Raw genomic sequence first — 11,339 nt, forward strand, 5'->3', positions numbered from 1 at the left:
TTTATTACACTACATCATGATATTTATAAGACAAGGCTGATAGAATCTAGGGTCAGGGACTAAATCAGAATTCTTGTCAAGAGAGATAGCCTTTTAATTTAATAGTTTTCAGTCTTGTACATGTTTCTCAACTTCATATTTCCCAAATACCTATAGAAAGAATAATTCATTATGATATGGCCATTTGTAACAAGGAAATTATGACCCTACTGGTCCTAAAAATTATGTGTTCCATGGAATCAAATCAATTGTTGGTTTTAATTGGCATGATGTCTGTTTCAAAGACATCTCTATCCAAGTGCCATGGACTTTGTAGTGTTACAGTCATGTGCACATGACTGCAGATAATAGTAACTGACATGTAATTGTGTTGAAATCTTATCTGAGACCTTGGCTGCAGATGGTCTTTTTCTGCAGCCTCTTCATAGAATCTTTGATTTCCTTGTTTCTCAGACTATATATCAAAGGATTCAACATGGGAATCACCACAGTGTAGAAGACAGATGCAAATCTGTCAAAGCTGGAGGAGCCACCAGAGCTGGAACGCAAATAGACAAAGATACCAGAAATATAAAAGAGGGAAACAGCTGTCAGGTGAGAAGCACAGGTGTTAAATGCCTTAGACCTGCCCTTAGCTGAAGTGATCTTCATGATGGACAAGACGATAAAGCCATAGGATATCACGATGGATAAAGCATTTGTAAGCCCAAAAAACATTGTTAATATGACAAGCAGAACCTGGGCAAAGAAAGTGTCAGTGCAGGATAGATTTAACAGCTGGGGCATGTCACAGAAGAAATGTCTGATGACATTAGATCCACAGAAGTGGAGCTGCAGCAAGACACATATCTGAGATAATGAACTTATGAGTCCTGCTGTGTAGCTTCCCATCACCATGCAAACACAGAGGGTGGGTGACATGATTGATGAATAGAGCAGTGGGTTACAAATGGCAGCATACCTGTCGTAGGCCATGGCTGTCATGATGCAAGATTCACTCAGCCCCATAGTGGAAAAGACAAAGTATTGAACTATGCAGCCCACAAAGCTGATAGTTTGCTTTTCCTGGAAGAAGTTGGAAAGCATCTTTGGGACTGTAGAGGAGATATAACAGAGGTCTACAAAGGACAGATTGCTGAGGAAGAAATACATGGGTGTGTGGAGGTGGGAATCCATCCGTATTAAAACAAGAAGGGACAGGTTCCAGGTCAGCGTTGTAATGTAAAGTGTGAGGAACATTACAAAGAGCAGTGCTATGACTTGGGGGAAATCTGAGAAACCCAGGAGGATGAACTGGGTGATCTCGGTAATATTTCTTCCCACAATCATTACCTTGTTGCTCCTGTCCCTAAAATAATAAAGAAAATACAACAATGAATTGCAGAGTCAAAAGACATTGCAGCATTGTTGTAGAGAAATTTTAAACTTGAATCACAACTTCTTAAAATAATGCCTAAGCAATGATGTAATCACATAAACCGAACATGTACACACATAAACAAATAAGTATATACTCAAACCCATGTATACACATGGGTGAGTTCACACACACACACAGAGAGAGAGAGAGAGAGAGAGAGAGAGAGAGAGAGAGAGAGACTAGGATCATACTGTCATGATTTGTAATTCTGACACATTTTTGTGAAGCAATAAACTATGTTCCTAGTGAAGTTATGAAATCAGTATTCCTATGAAGGTGTAATATGAAGAATTCCAAAGTAAATTTTAAGGTTTACTTTCCTGACATTAGTTTAAAGTTCTATTTATGTTAAGATTATTTGTCCTATTTATAATAATTTCCACAAATTTGTTTAACACAGTACCTCCAAACTGGCCTGGATCATAATGTCATGATATGCAACTTTGATGGATTTTGGTGGCACAAAAGCTTACATTCCCAGTAAAGTATAAAATTGGTCTTCTTATGGAAGTGTCCTATGAAGGACTGCAGAAGGAGGTGTGTGGTGCTGTCTCATTTATATGCTTCCTCTAGAAAACAGGACAGTCAGGAAGATGTTATTGATTTGTCAATTCAGTCCTGATTCCATTGTTCTATATTCAACATTCCCAGTGGCTTCAACATATTGACCTTGAGCACTTACTGTAAAAAGAGGACACCAGAAGTCCTTAACTAGAAAGTCAATGAGATGCTACAGTGATTCATGCACAGGCTCAGCCTGCACTCAGGTGCTCAGAGACTGTTCATCAGATTCTGATTGCTATGATCTCTGATTGCAGACAATCATGACTTGAGAGCTACACCTTGGGAGAGTCGTGCCAGTTCTCCAAATCGCTGAGATGTCTTCAGCCCTGTAGACAGTGAGAAACAATGACTCCAAGCAGCTGTAGATTCAGTACAAGCATCCCTGTAGAGCAAACCACCCAGGGACATTGATATCAACTGAAAAACTGTATTCTTCGGCCTTTGCTTGAATTTGAGGACATGGGATCCAGGGACAGATATAAATTGAAGGTCCTTGACCCTTGACACAGAAAAGCCTCAAAGCAGGTATTTTCTTTCTGAAATACTCTAGAAATATTTTTGTACTGACAACTGAAAAGTTAGAGGTCTGTTTCATAAGGAATAGCACTTATTATCTGTATTCCATAAAAAAATGTTGTCCTTGAGGAGAGAGAGCCAGCCAGTGATAACACCTATGAAAGATTTTGGAAAGATGAGCATGAAAATGAATCAACACTTACAGGAGTACAACAATACTGTTAACATCTATGGCTCATTATTCTCACAATGACATATATGTGCCAAAAAAACCCAAATAGATATTTCTGAAACAAATTGATTGATAAGAATTTTCAAATGACAAAGTTAGTAACTTAAATTGGTGTAGAAAGCCACAGAGAAACCCTGTCTCGAAAAAAAATAAGTATTCCTATGAATATACACATAATAACACAGGTTGAGAGGACCTGACATTCACCTACTGGCTGCGTATCCCTTTATCATGTTAACACAGTTCTGACTCAGTAGTCTCATATATCAATGGAGATGATGAAAGTGGCCATTCTCTAGCACTGTTCTTGATACTGAATGACATAAGCGGCCTACACACAGAGCTCCGTTAGCAATTGTTCTTCCTGCCATCCCCTTCTGTAAAATGCAAGGACTGAACAAAGATGATATATCAAGGACCTTTGGACATAGTTCCTACAAAAATTGTCTGAGACAGATTTCAATAATGGTTTTGAGAAATAGTTATTAGAATATCTACTCATATTATTTTTGGAATTCCCACTCAGTCAGATTGCAGATTCTTATTGCTGCATTTGTTTTCCTCCACAAAGTGTGGTCTAGAAGACAGTGCTGTCCATGAAGGACTGGAGGAGATTTTCTCCTTAGTGTTGTGTTCACTGACATTTGTATCTACCCAAAAGCATAGATTGAATGTGTTATCAACTGGTCCTACTCAACTTTGCATTTGAAATTCAAAATTTTAACTGTTGCTTATTTTCCAAAATGGTTTTATAAGGTTGACTATATTTCTGTTTAGCCTTAGAATAAACAATGGTGTTTTTCAGTTCATCCAAGTTGTGTTAAGTTTAATAAAAACATTTTGAAATTATAAACTCTCATGGATAACACTCTGAAACATCTATTTAATTGGTAAATTCTATAAAAGTGATCGAAATGTTTGAAAATATTTCACTGCATTCTGGTGATATAGGTAGGCACACTTAGGTATATTCTATACAACCACTATTCCAGTAAAGACTGAAAAATTATGGACCATTATTCTTTCTCTTAATATTTTTTCCAGATGAATTTTTAAGTGCAGTAACTGAGGAAAAACAATCATACTCACTCTTTTTGTTAGTGTTCTGTATGTGTTCAGCATCTCCCAAGACAGTTTAAAGTGGAAAAGCTGTTAGAGATTCTCCTGGATAGAAACTGATAAGAACATGGCTGGTTTAATGAAATGTTCTGGGAATAGTAAGTTAAATACATGTTGCCTAGTGAGAAAAGTGTGAGTAAAGATGGTAAAATGGACATTTAGACCAAAACTACCTGTGTCTGCACTGCTAAGGCTAGCATCTCCTGAACCCCAGAGTTTTTGAAGATTGTGAACAAGTCTGGTGAAATTGTGCATGAGTGTTCTGTCATGTCATAATACTTGGTTTGTCTCATACAACTAGAAGTTATGAGCCAAAGCTATGCATCTAAATAGAATATGATTCCTATTAGCTCAAAGATATTACCCCAATCAACAAAAAGGCATCAAAAAGAGTCCCAGGGAAGGTGGAAAGTTGAGATACATGAACAAGAATGCTTTGTTCTTAGGGAATCTGAGACTCAGTCAATTCTTATTTTTTTATTTAGATCTCAGTTTCTGGCTTTTAAAATAAGCTAATCTTTATAAATAATCTCATTTGGCCCTAACCACCCTCATTATCTCCATTGTTATAGGTAGAAAATGGAAAGTTGCAGATTTTAAGGAAAATACTTTATAATTAAACAGCCACCTCTCAACCCAGACACATACCTGATATTTTAAACATGGGATATATTCTTTTCTCTGAACAGCTTATAATTTGACTAAGTACAAAAAGAAACTAATGAAAAATATACAGGATGAGGAAGTGAAGAGAGTGGCTAGGAAAACAGGAAAGTCTAATCCCATGAATCTCATTAGACTGTGGAGTCCTCCTGGAAAAATGATGGATCTCAAGATAGCAGATTCTAACTGCAAGTCTTACCCTCTGACCTTCACAAAGACTACAGGAAGACAGAATTCTTGCCAAATGTTGACACTGCCAATATTCCAAATACTTTTCCAGGAGAGGCACTAGTATATTCCTAATGAATGTTTTTGGCCTTTAACCTGATGGTCTACTAGTAACTAGTAAGAGAGCAACACTGGGGAATCCTCTTAAATATGCTGTTGTTGAGCCAGAGTGGAGGGGAAAAGCCAATTATAGAGCACACTACAGATACTTGCTCTCTGGCATCATGGTTGTCATGGAGATTTTTCTAATAATTACAGACCCAGTTTGCCATGTGCATCAAATCTTACCTTCCCCTGTGATCTATTATGACACCACATTGTAACTTTACTGACCTTGGAGGCATTTTGTCTCCAAAGGCCACAGTGATCTTCTAGTCCCCAAATCTTAATTTGTAGGAGACAAATTTGAGTTCAGAGATATTAAGGAATTCCCAAGATAGCACAACAGGCTGATAATACAGCTTGATATTGATAAATATATATGCATTCAATATAAAAAGCACTTTTATATAGATATATACACATTTTCTCAAATGTCTGTTGTGAGCCAATCAATACAGTAGCTCTAATAGACCTGTGGCATACTCAGTGCCTAAGCGAAGAAGTCCAGGCAATAATTTATCTACCAGTTCATGACAAGAAACTGAAATTCAGGACAGAGAATGTGCTATCCTGATCACTGTCTTGGGTATTGGTATCATAAAGTAAAATCTGCATTGAGAACTGGCAATTCAGTGAGGGTGCTTTTATCAAGTTTATGACCTGAGTTTTGGGTGCACATGGTGGGAAAAGAGAACTGACACTCAATGTTAGCCTTCTGTCCTACTCACAAATACACACTCACACATACACACACACACACACACACACACACACACACACACACACACACACCATTGAGAAAGGAAGGACAGAAAGATTCTGAAAAGCCAGAGGATACAAAGGACAATTTTAAAACAGTGTTGTCTGGAAATGACAGGACCATTGCTTTTATGATCTTGTAGCAGCTATGGTTACCTGCACAGACAAAACTAGTCAAATTCCAGCATAGATGGGGAGGATCAAAGGAGTCCACCACTAGCTGAAGAGCTAAGTAGCAGAAGGCAACTGAGGTAGCAAAACTCAATTTCCTTCAAGGAAGTGATCCCTGATAGGTTGTCCACGCTTGGACCCACAACCATATTTGTGTAAATATCACTGAATAGGATCACTGAAAAAGACAAAACGAGAATGAACAGAGACAGATTCATGGGGTAAGGTCTGAGAGAACTGGAGCCAGTGGTTGGTATGATCAAGATTTATTGTAAACATTGTGAAACTCTCAAGTAATGAAAAGGAAAGACATGCAGGAAATCTGGAGGAAGGAAAAGTAAGGAAGAAATAATTTAATTATATTATAATCTCAAAAGTAAGAATATCTAATGAGTCTCTGAAGACAACATGGAAATGTAATGACACAGTTACAAACCATTTTGTCCAAATCTAAGCTGGATGCTAAACCAGCGCCATGATGTCTACACATCATGGTCCTGTATTAAACCAGAGACAAAGAACCACAAACTTGGGTCTGACATGAGAGTACTTGCCTAAAATGGCAACTCAGTTTTTCCCCTCCTGGTCCTTAAGAACCTTGAATATTTCAAGAATTTTCTTGGGAATATAAATAAACATACCAGATAGAAAAGGAGCTAGCAACAGACCAAATAAATGATTCCATCCAAGTCCCGCTTTCTGAACCAATGGCTTTATTAGAAAGCATGAGCAACTCCTGAGCAGCCGCATCAACAATGATTACCCTTCTCCAGCAGATTGGACTAACAGTCCAGACTGGGATTGAACTATGTGCCCAGTGTTGTCCTAAAACCTATAGAAATCCTGTGGCCTTATATTTTTCTACTTATTCTTTTCTTGTATATTACATCTTGACCTCAGTTTTTCCTTCTCCAGTCATCGCAATCATGCCCTAACACTCCCTTCTCCACTGGATCTATTACTCCTCTTTTTCTCTTCAAAAAAGAACAGGCCTCCCAGGGATATCTACTAACAATGGCACAACAAGTTACAATAAGACTGGGCACATGCCCTGTTGTCAAGGCTGGATGAGGCAACCAATAGGAGGAAAGGATCTCAAAATCAGGCAAAAGAGTTAGAGACAGACCCATACCCACTGTTAGGAGTCCCTCAAGAACACCAACCTATACAACCATGACACAGATGCAGAGAACCCAGATCAGACCCATACAGGCTCCCTGATTCTAATTTCAGTCTCTGAGCACCTATGAGCCCAACTGATTGATTCTGTGATGGGTGTTCTTGTTAGCCCTGTCTTATTAATGCTGGGATTATAGGTGCAAACTACTCCTCTTGGCTCTGAAATAATGTTAACATTCTACTGTTTTTGTTTGCATGTACATGTTTGTCACTGAATTATTGCAAATATTTAGCTCCCATGACTGTGAATCACGGTATTCTGCATCTCGATGGTGAAGTTCACCTGGAGAAAACAGCTCCCCTGCAATACTGAGAAATATCAGCTTAAAGTTTTAGTTATTATAGTACAACCATTGCAACACTCTCTTTAAAAACTCATAATGGTAAGATGCAAAATGGTGAACATAGACAGTAAGGAAGAACATGCCATTCTTCAGTTGAGGGTTATCTAACTTGCTTCCAGGTTCTAGCTATTACAAGTAATATTGCTATGAGCATAGCTGAACAACTGTCCTTGTTGTATGAATGTGCATCCTTTGAGGAAATTCCTAAGAGTGGAATTTCTGGATCTTGAAGTAGACCTATTCCAATTTTCCTGAGAAATCACCATACTGATTTCCAAAGTGACTGTACAAGTTTTCACTCCCATTAACAATAGGGGAGTGTTTCCCTTTCTCCCCATCCTCTCCAGCATAAACTGTCATTGATGTTTTTGATTTTAGCTGTTCTGACAGGTGTGATATGGTATCTCAGAGTTGTTTTGATTTGCATTCCCCTGATGGCTAAGGATGTTGAGAACTTCCTTAAGTGTCTTTCAACCATTTTAGATTTCTCTATTGAGAATTAATTCTCTTTTTAGTTCTGTACCCCATTTTTAATTGGATTATTTGGTGTTTTAGTGTAGTACATTTATACAATGGAGTACTACTCAGCAGAAAAAAATGAAATATTGAAATTCGCAGGCAAATGGATAGAACTAGAAGAAACCATCCTGAGTGTGGTAACCCAGTCACAGAAAGACAAACATGGTATGTACTCACTCATATATGGATATTAGATATAGAGCAAAGGATTACCAACTTACAATTCACACCTCCAGAGAAGCTAAGAAACAAGGAGGACTCTAAGAAAGACATACATGGTCCCCTGGAGAAGGGGAAATGGACAAGAGCTCCTGAATAAATGGAGAGCACAGGGGAAGGAAGGGGGAGAGGGAAGGAAGAGGGGGAGGGAAATAGGAGAAAGAGGATGGGAGAAGAAAACTAAGGAATCAGGAAGATTGAGTTAAGGGATGAATAGAGGCGAGCAAGAAAAGAGATGCCTTAATAGAAGGAGCCACTATACCTTTAAAGAGAAATCTGGCACTAGGGAAATGTCCAAAAATCCACAAGGATTACCCCAACCAATAATCTAAGCAATAGGAGAGGGGCTACCTGAAATGCCCTCCCCCTAAAATGAGACTGATGACTACCTTAGATGCCATCCTAGAGACTTCATCCAGTAGCTGATGGAAGAAGAAGCAGAGACCCACAGCTAAGCACTGAGCTGAACTCCTGGAATCCAGTTTCAGAGAGGGAGGAGTGATAAACAAAGGGGTCAAGATCATTCTGGGAAAACCCACAGAAACAGCTGACCTGAGCAAGTGGGAGCTCATGTACCCCAGTCAGATAGCTGAGGAACCAGCATAGGACTGAACCAGGGCCTCTGAGCTTGGGTGACAGGAGGCCTGGGCAGTCTATAGGACCTCTTGTGGTAGAAACAGTATTTATTCCTAGTACAAGAATGAACTTTGAGAACCCATCTCCTCATAGAGGGATACTCTCTCAGTCTAAATACAAGGGAGAGGACCCGGCCCTGCCCCAATTGATGTGACAGACTTTGATGATCCCCCACGGAAAGACTCACTCTCCCTGGGGAGTGGATGGGGAGTAGGATGGGGAGGTCGGGGAAGGGGGAGCATAGAAGGATTGGAGGGAGAGGGAACTGGGGTTGATATGTAAAATAAGATTGTTTCCTAATTAAAGTTTTAAGAATTAAAAAAAAAGAACATGCCAGTGTGTCATGTGTTGTTAATCTCAGCAATGTTGAATGTCCAATGACAATATTACAATGAATTCACACAAATCTTCTTAGACAAAATTTGCACAGACACTTGAAATATAAGTATATATTTTATACTGTCATCTGGTTGGCTGTATTTACCCAGGGCAAACTTCTGAATGTAATAAAGAAGAGTAAGAGAGATCAGGGTGCCATCATCTCATATTGCTATTGGTACGTAAAATACTGCTGTTAAGTTACAGATTTTCAAGGAGCCAGAAATGAAACCCTCAGAATACTGAGGAATTAGCAATAAAGAAACCTTGTCTTTCTCACCATTTTTTTTATGATTCAAACTCCTGCTTTTGTGTTTGACCTAAATTTTATTAAGTGGTTAGTAGTGATTTCCTTTAACTAAATCAAGCTGTTTCTGATTAGTCTTCCTAAAAGGTACAATAGATGCAGTATGTGGTTTTATTTCTTTCAAACAGTATGTGTTGGTATGATCATCCTAACCTGATCTGTGTCACAGAAAATCAATGGTCATGGTCTGGTCCTTATTACAATGCATCAAGATATTTATGAGGCAACATTTATAGACTCTGAAGTCACAGACTCATTTAGGAATCTTCTTTGGAGGGATAGTCTTGTAATTTAACAGTTTTCAGCTTGCACAAGTTTCTCAACTTCTTATATCACAAATACCTATAGATAGATAGAATAACTAGTCATGAGACAGTCATTTTGTAACAAGGAAATTATGACCCTAATAGTCCTAAAGATTATGTGTTTTCACTGCATCTAATTAATTGTTGGTTTATTTTGGCATGTTGTCTGTTTCAAAGACATTTTTATCCAAACTACCATGGACCTTGTAGTGTTCCAGTAATCTGCACATGGTTGCGATAATAATGACTCTGATATGGAATTGTATTGAAATCTTATCTGTGACCTTGGCTGCAGAATATCTTTTTCTGAAGCCTCTTTATGGAATCTTTGATTTCCTTGTTTCTCAGACTATATATCAAAGGATTCAACATGGGAATCACCACAGTGTAGAAGACAGATGTAAATCTGTCAAAGCTGGAGGAGCCACCAGAGCTGGAACGCAAATAGACAAAGATACCAGAAATGTAGAAGAAGGAAACAGCTGCCAGGTGAGAAGCACAGGTGTTAAATGCCTTAGACCTGCCCTTAGCTGAAGTGATCTTCATGATGGACAAGACGATAAAGCCATAGGATATCATGATGACTAAGGCATTTGTAAGCCCAAACAACATTGTTAATATAGCAAGCAGAACCTGGGCAAAGAAAGTGTCAGTGCAGGATAGATTTAATAGCTGTGATATGTCACAGAAGAAATGTCTGATGACATTAGGTCCACAGAAGTGGAGCTGCAGCAAGGCACATATCTGAGATAAAGAACCTAGGAGCCCTGCTGTGTAGCTTCCCATCACCATGCGAACACAGAGGGTGGGTGACATGATTGATGAATAGAGCAGTGGGTTACAAATGGCAGCATACCTGTCGTAGGCCATGGCTGTCATGAGGCAACATTCAGTCAGCGCCATAGTAGAAAAGATTAAGTATTGAACTATGCAGCACCCAAAGCTGATAGTTTGCTTTTCCTGGAAAAAGTTAGACAGCATCTTGGGGACTGTAGAAGTGATGTAGCAGAGGTCTACAAAGGACAGATTACTGAGGAAGAAATACATGGGTGTGTGGAGGTGGGAATCCATCCGTATTAAAACAAGAAGGGACAGGTTCCAGGTCAGCGTTGTAATGTAAAGTGTGAGGAACATTACAAAGAGCAGTGCTATGACTTGGGGGAAATCTGAAAAACCCAGGAGGATGAACTGGGTGATCTCAGTAATATTTCTTCCCACAATCATTACCTCAGTGTTCCTGTTCCTAAAAAAAAAAAAAAGGAAATAAGACAATGTGTTGCATACTCAAGTGACATAAAAAGCATTATCTTAATGAGAGTCATTCTAAACTTGAATCACAACTTCTTAAAACAATGCCTAAAAAATCATGTGATCAGACTCACTTGAACATGCTCACATATACACGAATAAGCTTATACACAAACCTGTGTATGCACACACATATAAGTATACACGCACACATAAACACACACACATAGACTTGTATCATGCTGTCATTATTTGTAATTCTGACAATAGGAACAACACATATGTTCCTAGTGAAGTTATAAAATCAGTATTCTGCACGGTTGTGGTGGCTAACGCCTTTAATCCCAGCACTCGGGAGGCAGAGGCAGGCAAATCTCTGTGAGTTGGAGACCAACCTGATCTACAAGAGCTAGTTTCAGGACAGCCTCCA

At 38.8% G+C, this 11,339-nt stretch overlaps 2 protein-coding genes across 2 annotated transcripts; both read right to left on the reverse strand.

Annotated features, from left to right (window-relative positions):
- Window positions 1-244: 244 nt before the first annotated feature.
- Window positions 245-1,336, reverse strand: LOC101840075 (olfactory receptor 5AN1-like). The gene has a single exon (XM_005088368.3). The coding sequence runs from the start codon at window positions 1,327-1,329 to the stop codon at window positions 379-381; it is 951 nt and encodes a 316-aa protein (XP_005088425.2). The 5' UTR covers window positions 1,330-1,336; the 3' UTR covers window positions 245-378.
- Window positions 1,337-9,934: 8,598 nt separating this feature from the next.
- Window positions 9,935-10,893, reverse strand: LOC121133902 (olfactory receptor 5AN1-like). The gene has a single exon (XM_040731080.1). The coding sequence runs from the start codon at window positions 10,883-10,885 to the stop codon at window positions 9,935-9,937; it is 951 nt and encodes a 316-aa protein (XP_040587014.1). The 5' UTR covers window positions 10,886-10,893.
- Window positions 10,894-11,339: the final 446 nt, after the last annotated feature.

The sequence above is a fragment of the Mesocricetus auratus genome, unplaced genomic scaffold (genome assembly GCF_017639785.1).
Source record: "Mesocricetus auratus isolate SY011 unplaced genomic scaffold, BCM_Maur_2.0 Super-Scaffold_4256, whole genome shotgun sequence".
NCBI lineage: Eukaryota > Metazoa > Chordata > Mammalia > Rodentia > Cricetidae > Mesocricetus > Mesocricetus auratus.

Excerpts from the sequence above, each read along its gene's own strand:
- LOC121133902 (XM_040731080.1), bottom strand. The coding sequence starts at position 10,885 with ATGATTGTGGGAAGAAATATTACTGAGATCACCCAGTTCATCCTCCTG.
- LOC101840075 (XM_005088368.3), bottom strand. The coding sequence starts at position 1,329 with ATGATTGTGGGAAGAAATATTACCGAGATCACCCAGTTCATCCTCCTG.